At 38.4% G+C, this 16,558-nt stretch overlaps 1 protein-coding gene across 1 annotated transcript; it reads right to left on the bottom strand.

The window, feature by feature from the left end:
- Positions 1–286: 286 nt before the first annotated feature.
- On the bottom strand, positions 287–16,088 carry LOC107297753 (protein Shroom1). Its single transcript, XM_015827113.2, has 6 exons — positions 13,488–16,088; positions 10,522–10,592; positions 5,737–6,303; positions 3,511–3,661; positions 1,878–2,150; positions 287–1,291 (listed from the first exon to the last, which is right to left on the bottom strand). Exons 1-6 carry the CDS (start codon positions 16,086–16,088, stop codon positions 1,037–1,039), a joined length of 3,918 nt encoding a protein of 1,305 aa, XP_015682599.2. The 3' UTR covers positions 287–1,036.
- Positions 16,089–16,558: the final 470 nt, after the last annotated feature.

Raw genomic sequence — 16,558 nt, 5'->3', positions numbered from 1 at the left:
ATAAACCTCTAGAATTTATTTATCCCATTCTTCCTGGATCATACTTTCAGTACCTTTGATGCTGTTAAATAATACTGGATGAGTAAGTGATGACCCAAGTTCACAGATTCCAATCCATAATTTGGTTTGAATTATGGACTGCTGTGTAAATTTAACTCTAATTACAGTGACCATATTTTCTTGGAAAAAATAAAGGACAAACCTGAAGAAGGGGCAAATCTGAAAGAGGTTCATAAAAATTGTTTACATTGATAATTTTGCTTTACAAAGGAAAATTCAAGAGCAAAGCAGCAGGAATACATAAATTACATAAATCTAGTGAACAGTTTTCTGAAATGGACTGTCCTTTATAATAAAGTCATATGGTTATTGTAACTACAGTTAACACTGAGGACATTGCGTTAACGGTGGCTTACTCTATAAAGGATGATGAAGCCAGCATAATTTGAGAATCAGCCCTTACTTCTTCTACAGACCATGCTGCAATCTTAAAACACTGACTACTTGACAGTAAGAGTGTAAATTAGCATTTCCATAATCAATGTACATTTTTTTTTTATTGAAAGGGCCTCAAGAACAAAATGCATGGTTTTAAAATAATACCTGGCAACAACTATAAATAAGAGAATGGAAGAGATATTGATGTTGTTTGGGATGGAAACAATTAAGGATGGACAATGATGAACATTCAATTTAGCATAAAATATATTTATGAAATTGTTATTATTTTTATAATCAGTCTGAAAAAACAGACTGCAGTCAATAAAGAAGAAAGGATCACATTAATTCCTTATGAAAAGGCAATGCACATTGTATCAGTCATTTCAAGATTATTATTATTTTTTAAAAGTGCTCTCTGCAGTGAAGACTTTGTCTTTTCCTTCTAAGAATATACTGTATGCCTGAGCCAATTTAGCCTTTGTCAGTGGGATCTCATGATGGCTTGCTTGAAATAATCAAAAGGTGCCATTGCTCGCATCTTAAATGATGCTTCTGTTAATAGATATTTAGGAAAGCAAGAGCAAATAATACGGTTTTAAGGAGGAATACTCTTCTCTAGTCTCTCCAGTTGCTCTGTAAGAAATTTAATGTGTTCCTCAAGATCCTTTTGTTCAATCAGTAGAGTTATCTTCTCCTGTATAAAGTGTTTGTAGTCCTGGATCTGATTCTCAGTCATGTATTTGGAAAGAATGCCTGACACCACCCTTTCTCTGCGATCCAAGTTCTCCTTCAAGTCCTTTGCATCTTCCCGCTGCCTGGATAAAAGTTGGTACCGCTCATTTAAGGATTCCTGAAGATAAACATGACCAAAACAAGGTTAATAGGTAAAATGTAATGTGACTATAACATAACCTAAGAATTACTGATTCCTTCTGAGATATCACTGCAAATCCCTTGTATCTTATGATTAGTGACACTATGTGTAGCAGATAAATTTAACTAGAATCTCCTTTTCTTGCTTGACTGAATCCAAGCACGTGAGGGACCAAATTAGATGTTTCACCATACTGAAAAGCAGTTGTGGACAGCTGCCATTTACAGTTTAAAAAATACATTGTTCTTTCGGTTGTTGGTTTTTTTAGTTCAATTCCAGCTCTTTTTCTATTCATATTTCCTCTATTACGGAGTTAAAAAACAGAAGAAGAGGTAATTTTAAAGGGAATAATGGCAAAAGAAGAAAGGATCTACTCATGTCCCATCATGTTCCATCCTCTACACACCAACCCCGTGTAAAGTTTCTTTAGGTCAGGGGGAGGGGCTTTCAATAATAGACAGAGACTTCACCTCAGTTCCCTGGGCAACTGGGGAAAAAACACCAGGATGTATTTGAAAGATATAACAGTATAAAACTCTATAGTATCTTTCCTGGCACTCACTTTTTCCTCAGCATCTGTGTTTTCGTCCATTTTCCCCATAGCATTGTGGATCCGGGCAAGGCGGGTGGAGAGACACAGCAGCAAGTTCACAACTTTCTCTAAATCACCCATGAACATCAGGTAGCGCTCAAACTCGTTGGGTTTACACAGATCTTGCACCAGGGATTCCAGCACCTTCCCATGAGCAGCATGTTCCACAGCTTCAGACTGGATGAGTTCTCTCTCCTCCTGAAGAGTCTGCAGTTTTGACTGGATGCTCAAAATAATCTGCTTCTGCAAGAAGAAAAACAGCTGAGAATCGGTTTCAGGCTGTGCGAATAACCTTGCTCGAGACAGGAGGAAGTGCTGTGGCCTAGACAAAAGATATCTCAATCCACATAAGGGAGCAGGATGTAAAAAGTGCCTCAGAAGGAACTATCCCTAGTGCAGAGGATCCCAACCCCGGGCTGCGGCCCACAACCTGTCTGCAGCATGTTCAAAACCAGGCAGTGGGAGAGCTCCACTCCGGTCCGCATTCCCTTCAGTGTGGCAGACCTACAAATAACATATGAGTCTACTCAGATGCAGCATAGATGTGAATCCAGTTTGCAAAGTGGCAATTTGAGGAGACTTTTTAGTTTATTTGAAGTGAGGCAGGCGTGCCTTAATTCATACTGTCCCCAGATCAAAACCCTCCTCAATATGTAATTCTGGAGCTCAGCTTCATGGGCCACATGTCACATGCTTGAGAGGAACACTTCAAAGGGAGATAGGAGAGAAAGGAGGCAAAGAAAGGAGAATTGGATTCACAGAATGTGAGGGTATCCTTATGTGTTTCACAGATCACCTGCATAACCAACCTATCTATGCATCCCTTCCATCCTCTCACTCCAATTTAAATCCTAGATCAGTCTAGCTCAGGGGTAGGCAACCTCGACTCTTTTATGACTCATGGACTTCAACTCCCAGAATTCCTGAGTCAGCATAGCTGACTCTGGAATTCTGGGAGTTGAAGTCCATGAGTCATAAAAGAGCCGAGGTTGCCTACCCCTGGCTAGCTCATGAAAGCTTATGACACTTTAATAAAATATGTCGGAAAAGAAGCTACTGGGTTCCTGATTCCCCCCCACCACCACCATTGACTAATATGACTCTCTTCCTATGATGACCTCAAAACAGAGTGATCTTTGTGACTAGTTACAAGGAGATTTTGGAGCCATTGGATCTCCAAGAAGTGCTAAATGAGGCAAAGAAATTGCAAGTAAATGAAATCAATACTTTGTTTTGCTTTCATTGATAATGACATAGGACAGATGCCCCATTGTATTTTCAGGTTTTTCTCTAATTTTGTTTTTTTTTTCCTGAAAAAATTGGTACAAGAAAAGTATTTTATAGTTTGGGGGGAGGCGAAGCATTGGAAATTCATTACAGTCTTATAAACGTGGATCTATAGTGTCCATAATTCCTGATTTGATGTTCTGGCAAAATGGCTTGCCATCTCATATAATTTTTTGTTTGTAAATGGACATATATTCGGCAGGAATTTTTTTTCAGCAACACAATATTCATTTACCACAAAATAATTCTATTGAATTCAGGGGAACTTTCCCATGAATAGACATGTATAAGGCTGTTGTGCCATTCAACTACTTACTTTCTTACTTGTGATTCTGTCTGCATGAGGAAGACTTTCTTTATTTTCATTCAGGATTTGATTTATATGAAGTATGTCATCTTCTGCTCTGTATCCAAGCTCATTTGCCGCTCCATGATATGGATCTGTTCCACACTCATTGCTTCTTTGGCTGCAAAAATTAAACACTCACAACATTATCATCCAGCCATGTGACAAACAATTAGCCAGTAAATGGTTTAAATTATTCTAGACCATTTTTCTTCCGAGCACTTAAATTGATCCTTAAAAACATGTACCACCTCTATGATCCTACCTAATGTTTTTATGCATATCAGAGATAGACTGGTATATGCTTGTTTAAATATTTCCCAGTGCAACATAGATATGCTAAGCCATTGAACAATACTAACATCCTTGCTTTCCTGATGTGGCTTATGGTTTTTAGTGGTCTAATGTGGCTGCTATTGTGCTAGTGTGAGTCAGCAAAAAGGAAAAAAGGGGAGAAGAAATTTAGTTTTAGCCATGATGTGCAGGTGTAAAGTTAACCTGGCTGATGAGCTAAACTGGCTGCAATCCAGGATAATTGTGGGGCAGATGTAGACAGTGGTCCCATTGATTCAGCCTTGTAAACAGGTGTTGGGGATCAATCCCGACTGCTCATTAGAAGGCCAGATCCTGAAGTTGAAACTCAAGTACTTCGGCCACCTAATGAGAAGGAAGGACTCACTGGAGACGAGCCTAATGCTGGGAAAGATTGAGGGCAATAGAAGAAGGGGACGACAGAGAATGAGGTGGCTGGATGGAGTCACTGAAGCAGTAGGTGTGAACTTAAATGGACTCCAGAAGATGGTAGAGGACAGGAAGATCTGGAGGAACATTGTCCATGGGGCTGCGATGGGTCGGATACGACTTCGCAATTAACAACAACAACAAAGGGGTCATGCTGCTGGTGTAACCCAAAATTTTGAGAGAAAGAGTAGGGGAAAGAAGGAGGGGAGAAAAAAGACTCTTGTAGAAGGGAGTGGCTGGAACAACAATTGGAGAGTACAGTTTGAAGTGACTGTGCAGAGCAGTTGTTGGTTCCCGAGTCAGAAGGTGAGAAGAAAAGTTAACATGCGATTTCCTGGTGGAAGGGAAGCAAAATCCCTGAGAGATGGCATCTTCACTCAAGACTCAAGAGGAGAATGAGGGAGATGGTTGGCTATGGTTGGAGGATTGGAATCTTTGATGAAATCCTAGTTTTTGGGAAAGGATTGAAAACCTAAATATAAATATACCTCCCCTCCAGTTCCAAAAGAACCAGTCACACTGTGACACCCAATTAGTAGATATTTCTAATAGGTGTTTATAGTGAGGAAAGTTCTGAAATAATAATTTTCTTGCCGTCTTGGGCTTGAAGCCAAGTACTATAAGGTTGCATTTTCAAAATTGGAGGTAATATCACAGAAAAAGGTAGTAAAGGAACAAACAATAATTCTGTTGCCCACTGCACCATGTGGTTCCACTAGATGACAATAGCAATAGCATTTAGACTTATATATCACTTCATAGTGCTTTACAGCCCTCTCTAAGCAGTTTACAAAGTCAGCCTATTGCTCCCAACAACCTGGGAAAGATGAACAGCTGAGTCAATCCTGAGCTGGTCAGGATCGAACTCCTGGCAGAGGGCAGAGTTAGCTTGCAATACTGCATTCTAACCACTACACCACCACGCCTCTTGGATCCCACATGCACACTTTAAAAAAAAATAAGTTGATTATATAAACACCAGACATTTCTGTCAAAAAATTGCCAAAATTCTTTGTGGCATCATTGCAAAATATCTGATCTGAGAGAAGAGTATTTATTCATCTACATAATATATTCTACTTTGACTGAATCTCAGACCTTCCATATACAAAGCATGTGTTCTACCACTGAACTATAGTCCTTCCTTAAGGATAGTGTCACATGTTTTAACAAATGCTGTATCTCTGATGTTCATGTAAAAACAAAAACAAAATTCCAGAAGAATCACAACAGCTTCAGTCAAATTTGTTAGCCAGAAAAGGTGCTACCAAACTCCTGATTTTTTGCGATATTAGATTAACGTGGCTCTCCACCTACCGTGCCCATGATATTCATGCACCAATGTATTCTTTTCCAATTGCCAGACAATTCACAGAGTTATTAATATCCATTTTTCTGCACACATTTGTTTCTACGCTTACATTCAGTTTAAAGTTCCATGCTTTCTAAACTTACTCATTTGCTTGGGCAGATTGAATCCCCCCATTCCTTCTGTGAGTCCTCTGTATCACTGAAGTGTTCACAGGAAAAAGGCCTTCCATGAGATCATAAACAGTCTTTCTTGAAGGATGAGGGATGAGGATATCAACCAGAGATCTGTCTTCCGCAATAATTTCAGCTGCAAGATGGTCATACTTTTGGTCCTGTTGAGATTTTGACTGAGCTATGGATAAAGCTGTATCTTGCAATGAAAACTGAGGCTCATGTTCATTTTGCAGAATGTTTAAATTTGCAAATTGTTGACTCAAATGTTGAGGTCCTTCATTGTCTAACAGAGCTGTGCAATTGTCTGTTTTCTTTTCTGATTCGTCTGATGTGTCTTCTTTCTCTGTGTCCTGCCACTGGGTTCCACCAGGATCACTGACCACTTCAGAGTTTTTACTTATTTCTTGCTTCAGCTGAGAATTCTTACTGGTTTCTTTGGAGAAGAAAGACAATTCAACTTCTTGACCATGTGAACTCTCTAAGGATTTCTTATCGTCTTCACTGTCTCCAGAATCTTCTTTCTCAATCACAGAGAAGCTAGAACAAAAAAGTAGGTACAGAATTATACAACTCTACACAGTCTTCTTTTTTTTAATGATACTTCTTGTGAGCCAATGCATGGGCTGAGTTTATTTGTGACAGTAAGCCACAATATACTTTGTTTAATTTTGATTTAGGATATTGTATAAATCCAAATATTGTGGTTATATTCCAGGGCCTCTTTAGATCTCATTTTTTACAAACTTTTAAAAATGTTTTAGAACTGGACTCTACGATAATCCATATATATATATTGCCTGACATAAAATACACGACCACCAGAAAAATTATAAAACTATAAAAAGTTTTAATAGATTAAAATATACCTAGCTTTCGCTGGTCACTACCAGCATCGTCAGGGTAACCTCCAGAAGGTGGGGAGGCTATTTATAAGCATTGCGCTCGTTGCGCCCGGCTCCTAGCTCTCGTCACGGGCCCCAGGCAATCCACTTGCGCTCCAATCCTAGTATCCGTCTTGCTAATCATTGTTTCTCTACTTTCCTTACTCTCATTTACATCATCGTATATGATGATGCTGGTAGTGACCAGCGAAAGCTAGGTATATTTTAATCTATTAAAACTTTTTATAGTTTTATAATTTTCCTGGTGGTCGTGTATTTTATGTCAGGCAATATGAATTTACCCAGGAATCAGTGTTTTATTTTTAGTACTCTTAGCAATATATATATACATACATACATATTCGGTAATCACAAGTTGTAAGACCACCAGGAAATTCTTTAAAAACTATAAAAGTTTTAATAAAATTTAAAACACCAAGCTTTCGCCGGCCCACTGCCAGCATCATCAAGGTAACACGCAGTAGATGGGATGGCTACTTATAGGAGTGGTGCCTTTTGCACCCGACTCCTGGACCGCCGTTGAACAAGCAGCAGATTGATTCCAACATACAGCTCCCGCAGGATCCTCCATGACCCATTGAAAGCGAGCCCTCCTCGGAATGGAAAGTTGGTGTACGGAATAACAGACTAGGACTAGAGAGATCGAAGAGTAGATGGGATGTGATGGAGTTGGAGGAACATGATGAAGGTGAGCCACCCCCTCCCCTCAAGGGGATCGTCAGGCATGCGATGGTGACCCGGTCATGGTTAAACGAAGGAAGACACTCCTCTCCGGTGCATTTAGCACGAGGTCGGGCCATCAAACAACAGTTACGATCAAGGCAGAGGAGCCCTGAGAAGGATGACGACCAGGAGTTGAGTGTAAAGGAAGGTGATGCCTGACGGCAATGGACCGAACAATGGAGTGCTCCCAATGGGATGGCAGCAAGGAACGCTTTGAGTACATGTGGGAGGAGGGTGATTGGAATGGACAGCAGATGCCTTGGGGTGGTGCACGGGAGGGAAGATGAAAAGGTGCAGAGCGATGAAAAAGTTACACATGGGGGAGGGGTGAAGACCGGTATCCTGAACCCACTTAATGCTGAAGCTGTCGATCAAGTGAGGTGTGAGGGAATGCGAGCTAGTAACAAAGGAATGTGTGTTAAAGGAGGTAAGCTTGAATTATACTCTGAACAGCTGGGGCCAACGACGTGCTCCAAGAGCCGGAAGCAGAAGCTTGATAACAGGACGTTTGACAACGGTATATAAGTCTCCCCCCTTTTTTACTTGCCTTTTAGCCCTGACAATGTCATATGTATTTTGACGAAAGCTAGGTTGATTAATTAAACTTTATTTAAGTATTCTCTTGGTGATCATTATTTTAACGAATAATGGTATATATATATATATATACCAAGTAGTATATACATTTTATGCTAAAATAATAACTAAAAAAATAGAATAGTTTTTCCCAGATGGTATTAATTTGGAAACAGTGTCGAATATTTCTTTGGACAGTCTTGTTTTCTATTTCCCATCCACCCAAACTTTATGTAACGTCATAAAGTTTTGAAGGATGCAAAAATTCTGTATAATAGCACTACTGGAACATCACAGGAAGTGCCATAAATGCTTCACATGTCTCAATCACGTCCTGTCGGGATTAATATTTTTTTCTCAAAACAAACAAACAAACAAACAAAAAACCAGAAGTTAATTATAAAACTTCATCTAAAGATGTACTTGTATGAATTAATTTAGTAGTACTGTTTTACACCAATTATCTGAGCACATTGCCTGCATATGAGGTATTTGATGGGGCCTGTGTATCTCAAAGGCCTTGTTATTATTTACTGACATTTTCACAGCCTAGGCAGGCTTCAGAGTTGCTTCAAAGTTGAGACCGAACTCTTTTCTTATCAAAACACTATTTTGTAAACAAGTTTACATGTGTAATTCTTTTATTATTTTCAAAATTATATTAAAAAACTGCTGAAATGCTGAAGTCAGAAGACCTTATCCAATAAAAGTATTTTTAGTTCCCATTCATTATTTAAACACATTTCTTGGTTTAGGTGACTTGTCTTTATAAATAAGCATGGGGATTGGGGCGGGGGGTGTTGTTGCAAAAAAGAACTTGATGTTCGGTTTGTGCATGGTTTAGCATAATAGCTATGCTCCTCTTTTTTATTCTGGTAAGTTGGAAACTTCATCAGCCATTTACCTCTAACGACTTATAGCATCTTTGTCAAGGTCATTAATGCAGGGTGTGAGTAAGGAAGCAAAAAGCCCCCAGATTGCAAGAAGGATTTTTAATGCCGTCATTAGGCTAAAGTACAGAATGTGGGGAAACTGTGATAGGAATTTATAATTGAGTTCATTCTGAAAAAAGTGTCTTTGATAGTTTTAAATCTTTTCTTTTCAGGCTTTTTGTAACCTAGACTGAGTTACTATTTATAAGTCACTAATGAACTCTTCCACCTGTTGATTGTTCATGTCTATAATTCCTCCCGTTTTCTCTCACAGTCTTTATAATCTCACCCAGGCATTGCTGAATTTCTGCCATTTTGGCATAACAATGATCGGATTACTCTAGAAAATTCTATGAATCACTATTGGGAAAATGACTCTACACTAATCAGCTTTTACTGGATAGTTATACCATATTGCATTATAATGTGATTGCTTAATATGTATGTTACCACATGTTTAATATATTTTGTAGTTAATTGCCCTGAGTGTTTTCTATGAAATGACAAGTTATAAATTTAACAAATTTTTCAAGGCATTTTCTGCTATTGGCTCAAACATGTCCTTTTTGAAATACACAGTTTAAGCACGTGGGAAGTCAGCCCCCCAGAGAAGGAAATATTAAAAGGGCAGAAAAATATATTTCCTCAAAGGAGAGGCAGAAAAGCAATTTTTTTTAAATAGCCCCAACTCTCCCTCCCCCAAGCAGAAACCAGCTCTGTAGAAATGCAGATGTAAATAATCCAGGAAGGTTGGAGGCCCCCAGCTAGAACCTTAGGAAGACAAAGACACCTAAAATCTACATATCCCACCCAAACTCTAAGGCAAGACATAATAGGATTAACCCACAGATGCCAAAGGGTACACCCAGACTCAGGTCAGAATATATGACACAGGAAATACAAAGCCTCAAACAGGAACAGGAAACAACTCCAAACAAAAGCCCCAGAGGGTATAAAACCCACTCCCTACATGTGCTCTTTTTCTTTTCTTCCAGAGCCATATTTCTGTCTGGCTCTCCTCTTCAATAAACTGCAACCTTCTTTCTAAAGCAGTCGCCATGTTGTTTATTCCCGGCTTGGACTGAACCATGATGAAGACTTTTCCTTCAACAAGCATAAGTCTGGGAAAACACTGGTTCCTTCGATTGCTTATGGTGAAAGAGAGAGGGAAGCCATACAAGGGAGATAACAAGTTCTCTGTGTGGAGCAAACCACTTTTTGATAATACCACTGGAGAAAAAAAATGGAAATGTAAGAAAAGGAGAAAAATAAAAGAAGAAACTAAAAATTGAACAGCTGCAGGAAGGGAAATTACAAAGGCTTTTTAAAGAGTATTAGAAGATGGCAGAGGAAAGCTTCTTTTGGAAGAGAATGCAGGAAATGATGTTCAGAGAACCACAGAAACATATGAAATTAAAGTATATTAATGAAAAGTATGAAAAAGAATCTTTGGTGGAGTGATAAAGTGAAAGAAGATTAGGGTGGGGGAAAATGCATATGAAAACGCAAGAAATTTCTTACACCCTGCATGCAAAGCACATGTAGGGGGACGACGTTCATCTCTGCAGCATGAAAATTCTAATGAAGCCAAGTGGCCAGATTTATTATATGGTCCCATTTACCTGTGATGTGCAGCGTAATATTCATGATCCTGAGATGACGAAGTTGAAAAAGCTGTAGATCTATAGTAATCCTAAAAAAATAAAATAAAAATTCTGTGAGAAAATTTCATCATTACAAAGCGTCCTATGTTGTTGTTTTTTTAAAAAAACTTTTAATATAAACACATTGGTATAAAATAACATGTTAGCAACAGGAAGTGACAATGTTTGGGGTCAAAATATTGTACATAGTGACTCTGGTTAAAGAATGTAAGAATCCAAATAGACATGTTTTCAGTTCAAAGGCAGAAACAAAGACTTTGATACTTACCAGACCTACCGGAATGGCCAATAAGAGAAGAGCAGGTCAGCTTGATTACCAAGATAGGCTTAACTATGGGCGTGTTTTGCCCTGCATGGTATTTTGATACTCTGCAAAGCATTTCACCCCTCTTTATGATTCAAACTGACCACTGGTAGAACACTCACTCAAGGAATGCCAACCCCAGAGAGAATTCAAAGATTGTTTTATAATTTTTAAATTTAGTAGGTTACACAGAGTCACTGGTCTTTTGCACCTAAATGGGCCAAGTGCAAGACTTCAAAGATTAGACATTGTATATAAAATGTTGACCAAAGTTTGAGCATGAGAATATTTATAGCTCAGGGATGAAATGAAGGATCCTTGGTGCTCTCTAACGTTGGTGGTTTTCTTGCAGGCCTTTCTTTACCAAACTAGGTGACATCACTAGTATTGATGACTAACTGCAATACTAAGAAAAAGTATTTTTAGAACTAATAAGAATGCAAGACAACAAGGGGAAAGGCTGGTTGACTTCTACTGAAGTCATCCCTCCAAGGGGATCAGAAGTGGCTCTTCTCTCACACAATAAATACAGTGCTTCACACTCCCTGAGCTTGCTAGTGAAACCACTGACTTATTGCCTAAATAGTGATCACATGGCATCATGTAACTTCACTACAGGTAGTCCTTGACTCACAATCATTTGTTTAGTGACCGTTCAAAGTTGCAATGGCACTGAAAAAAGTGACCTCTTTTCTCTCTAGTCTTTTAAAACAAGTAGCTCAAGGATTGTCATCTGAAAAGATGTAAGGTTCTCTCATTTCCCTGTAATATGAGAACTATCCCTCTCCTTAAATTCCATTTAAATATATAAAGTGGCCTTCTCCATCCATGCTCTACATATTAATTGGATCACAAGTTCCATCACTGTCATCCAGCATGGTTATATCTAGAGGAAATTAAGAAGGTATACAGTATTATAGATTTGACCTCTAAGCCATGATTCAAAAAACCTAAAAAACCAAGTACAATGATCTGTTAACCCTTTTTTCTGTTTGTTTTTTAAATTGCTACATGAATGCTATGTTTTCTTTTAAAAATTACTAGAGAAAGTTTCTTATCAGAGAAATAGGTAATTGAAATCTCTTGAATTGAGAAAATAGGTAATTGAAGTTTTGGCACCAAGAAGTGTATATTTCTTATCTAGTGTAGAGAAATAAATATGGAACATGACAGAAAATTTTAAAAGGTAATTTAAAAAACAGCAAGATTCAAGTATTATCAAAGACAGAGAGTTGTCCATGGTCAGAATTTATTTTTTTTTAGTCCAAAATCAAGTTGGGAACATAAAGCAGATTATATGCAAACAATATCATATCTTTGATAGACAGAAATCAGTTGAGCTTCACTATCTCTGTCATGGCACATTACACGATATTTGATCGCCTTTAAACTCAAGACAAAACATCTTATCAAAAACCACTAGCATACAGAAAACAATAAACTTTGAAAATAGTTTGTCACCAATAAATTTCACATACAAATCATTTTACATGAAATGGATGTGATTTCCAGAAAAAACCCAAAAATGATTGGGTTTTGAAAATAATATTGTCCTGCCTCATTCAGGCTGTTCCCTTGGATAAGACAGAATTGAAAAGAAGTTGGAAGCTAAAAGTGTCGCTTAAGTTATTTCTGCTCACCCCATCAGGACCTATAGAGTAGGATGGTGCAGCTCTCTTCTATGTCATTCTGTGAGACCCTCTTTGTCATAGTGCCTGCTCCATTGAACAGCATCAACTAGGTCTGGATGGCCCTGACCTCTTGGCCTTTTATAAGGCACTAAAACCTGGATGTTTCCACAGGCATTTGGGCCAGAATGAGTTAAACGAGCACCGATGGTGGCTTTGTCTGTTCTGGTGATTCATCAGCTGAAATGCAATTATTTTTAGATTCTGATTTATGTTATTTCATTATGACTAATCTGGTATTCTGGATAAGTATTTTTGCATATATTTTTGTGTATTATGATGCTTCTTTCTTTTTTCTTTTTTTGCTTTAATCCTCTGCGCTATGAAAAGTTATTGCTGTAAGACTACATACATTGTTTAAATAATAAATAGAACATAAGAAACCAGAATTTTACATGACACAGGAGATCTTAGCCAAAACAATTCTATATCTAAGGTAAAAAAAGAAGATATTACTTAGTCTCCCATTCTTGCAAAATTCAGCTCTTTAAAAAAAACAACAACCTGTCATGACACATCTTCCAGTAATCTATTAACTATTTTATGATATTAAAGTGTTGGGAAAGGAAGAATAAAAATATTATAGCAAGTTACTGTTTACGTCACAGTGATCTCAATGAAAGAGAAAGTTGTCCAGATATTTTCTCTTTCTTTCTGTTTAATTATTAATACCCAGACATACTGAAGTTCAACTGACATTACAGTACGTGAGATAATTTTTCAATTTTTCAGATTATGAAATTCACTCTTCAAGATCATGCTGGAAATAAATGTGACAATAAAGCTATAAGCTATACCTTCCTCCCTCATTTTTTCTTTCTTTCAGTAATCTCTTCAATAAATTGCCTTTACGCAGATAAAATTCAGACTCACCTGTATTATAGTATACGAAAGGAAAAAAGTACATTATGTATTAATAGCTTCATAACTACCTGAACAGGAGAAGGAACTGATTGGGATCTTTCTCGAACTCTGCTGGAAACAGAATCTGAGTGAAGAAAACTTTGAGCAGGTGCATATTTGCTCTTATAGCTTTCTTCGCTGGTAGCAGGCTGTGCTTTGGAATTCAGCAGTTCAGGCTCCAGTGATCTGACAATACATCTATCAGTTGTAGTGGCTGTAGAGGTTAAAGTAGGGAAGACAGAAGGTGGTTCATGGATTCTCCCAGAAGCAAGGAATGGAAAGAACGTATTCTGTGATTTTTTAATGGTACCAGGATTGGAAATGTTGTCTTCTGGAAGCCTTTTTGAACTCAAAAATCTGAGTTGTGAAGTCTGCTGTGACCAGTTCTTTGCCATGGCAGGCTGTTGCCCAATCTTTCGTTCCATGTACTCTAGGAGTGCATTGTGCTGCAATTGCTTCAGTTCAGCTCTTGAAATGGCTCTGCTTTGATTTTCCAGAGCTTTACTTCTGATTATCCTTATTCCCTGTCCGGTAATCTCATCAGACCGGGATCTTACCTTTTTCTGTCCCCATGATATATTTTGATCTCTCTGGTCATCCAATTGGTTGAGCTTATCAGGTTCAGAATAAGACATCTTCTTTTGTTCTTTAGTTGCCCTTTTTCGTCCTCCAATTCGAACAGTCTGTTGCTTTTTGGATTCCCACTCTGGATAAGTATTTTCCTCTGGCTTGGATGGAGGAATTGATTTGGAATCCTCATTTGTACCAGATAATGACAATGACCTTAGATGTTGAATAGATGGCCTTGGAGAGGGCTGCTCTTTCAGCCGAACAGGCAAACTCATCTGTAAATCCTTCCTCTTGAAAGATGTTTCTTTTAGGACTTTCGGAAGGGCAACTTTGAGTTTTTCTCGGTAGTCATTGTTGAACTTTTCATCCAAGAAACCTTCATTCGTGTTGGTAATATCATCCACATGGCTGTCACCGTCTTTTGGCATTATTACTGGTTCAGCCAAGCCTGAATGAATATTGTTCCTTGGAGATTTCATCAAGATGTCTTCATGTTCTTGATCCTGATTTTTATCATTCATAAAGCTGGAATTTCTCCCACCAGATAGATAATAAAGCAAAGGAGTTGTCTTTCTAGTTATCTTGATATTGGTGGACTCATTCTGGGCTTGACTTTCAGCCTTTGAAAATGGCAGTCCAGGAAAACCAAAAGGCTTGAGCATTTCCCCCTGTGTAAGATTTGCTAAAAGGCTGGAGCTGCTGGTTGTATTCTGCTCTGTTTTTCCAGGGCCGCTGAATAATTGAGAAGCAACTTCCTCTGCGTCATGGTTGAAATAAGATCCTGAAGGTGATGTCTTATAAATCTTACCGTAAGATGTTTCGGTAGTAGCCGAAGCTTGAAATGGCAGTTTCTGGATTTTTAAAGCTTGCTGCCAAATGCTTCTGTTGTTTCCTTCTTCAGAACAGAAAGTGCAGTCCTTATCTTCAGAGGTAGTAATTATTCTCGGTGTAACTTTATTAGGAACAGAGCTGTCAGCGCATTTGAAACTTTTACTGCTCTTGTATGTACCGTGATTGAAATAATCATCAACTCTGAACAGGTCCAGAAGCCCGTAAGGCTGCCTCTCCCGTTTCCTGGGTATTGAAGCCTTGCTTGTCAAATCTGCTTGTGGCTTGTGTACACTGCTGGCATAATACTGTTTGTTCTCCAGTGGATCATTAACAGGTTTGTGGTTGGTCTGCAGTGAAAGAGAAGGCTTAGTCCTCGCTGCCTCTGGAATTTTATAAGCATGAATTGCATTCCGAGCAGTCAAAATCTCTTGGCTCCTCTTGGCTAATGAATCAGATTTTGACTTTTCTTGAAGAATAGAATGCATGGTGGAAGAGGTAGTACTATTCTTTGTGGTATTCAGGTTAGTGTGGTACCAAATGACACCCCTTTCTGTGGCCGGACTTTCATTCTGAGAAAATAAGCGCCAACAGTCATTACAGCAATTTGGTAGGGTGTGCAAAAGAAGCCCTTGGTTGCCCTCTTCCGTGTAAGTTTCTCCTTGAACATTACTGCTAAAGCAAATTCCAGCATGAGTTTCATCCACATTTTTATTAGTTTTATAGCTATCTACTTGAGCTGTTGGGGATGGTGAATGAGAAAGCAGAGGTGAGGGCCTGGCCAATGATGATGAGGTTTGGTATAACATCTCAAGGTTTGGCTTGATTCCATATGATTTGGTATGGGCAGGACTGTCCAATCTATGGTAATTGCATTTTCTCACTGTCTTGTTTTCATACATCTGTCCATGCTCAAAATGTCCTGCACTGGGATTATAAATACTTCCTAGGTATCCTGAGCCCATATCTGGCACTTGCTTCAGAAGAAGCAAATCATGTTCACCAAAGCCTAAGGACGCAGGGATGTCTGGAAGATTTGAGCTCCCTGAGAAAGAACTGTATGCAGAATCTGTTTTTCCAGAAATGTGCATACATTGGCCTATGCCAGGAAGAGGGTTCTCTGGTGAAAAAATGTGAACATTGTTAGGTGAGACCAATGGTGACAAGAGCTCGGCTGTTTCTTTGACATGTCCAGGGTGCCATCTTGATACTTCGTTATCAGAGGAAGACATGCTGTACTATGAATCAGGCTAGTCTTCCAGAAAATAAGGAATCTGAAGAGATTTCTGGTCTTATTGCCAGGAATGCAACATATTGGAACATATTTCTTTGGAGAAAGTTTCACCCGTCAGCTTCACCTTTCATGAGAAGAGGAGATGGATGCTAGAAAAGAAAAAATAGAGAATTAAAACACATCTGTTTGTTTGTTTTTCTAGCTAATCATTGGGATGGTAAACCCAGCAAAACATTTATCAACACAGATGTTTTAAACATCCTGTACCACATCTTGTAAAGAAAATAATCTATCTCTCGTAATATAATTCAAAAAATTACTCTTATGATTGAATGTATCTGTGAAACTCTGGTGCATAATTATTAATATGTCACACTCATACTTTGTGCAATAATTATGGGATTGTTTTCTGGTGTATTTTATAGATACATCTGTTGCTGGAATTTCAGTCTTGTAATTAATATTATA

Source organism: Protobothrops mucrosquamatus, unplaced genomic scaffold, assembly GCF_001527695.2.
Source record: "Protobothrops mucrosquamatus isolate PMUCROS unplaced genomic scaffold, P.Mucros_1.0 scaffold3502, whole genome shotgun sequence".
In the NCBI taxonomy this organism is placed as follows: domain Eukaryota; kingdom Metazoa; phylum Chordata; class Lepidosauria; order Squamata; family Viperidae; genus Protobothrops; species Protobothrops mucrosquamatus.
The sequence above is the reverse complement of the archived record's forward strand: the minus strand, read 5'-3'. Positions and strand labels throughout refer to the sequence as shown.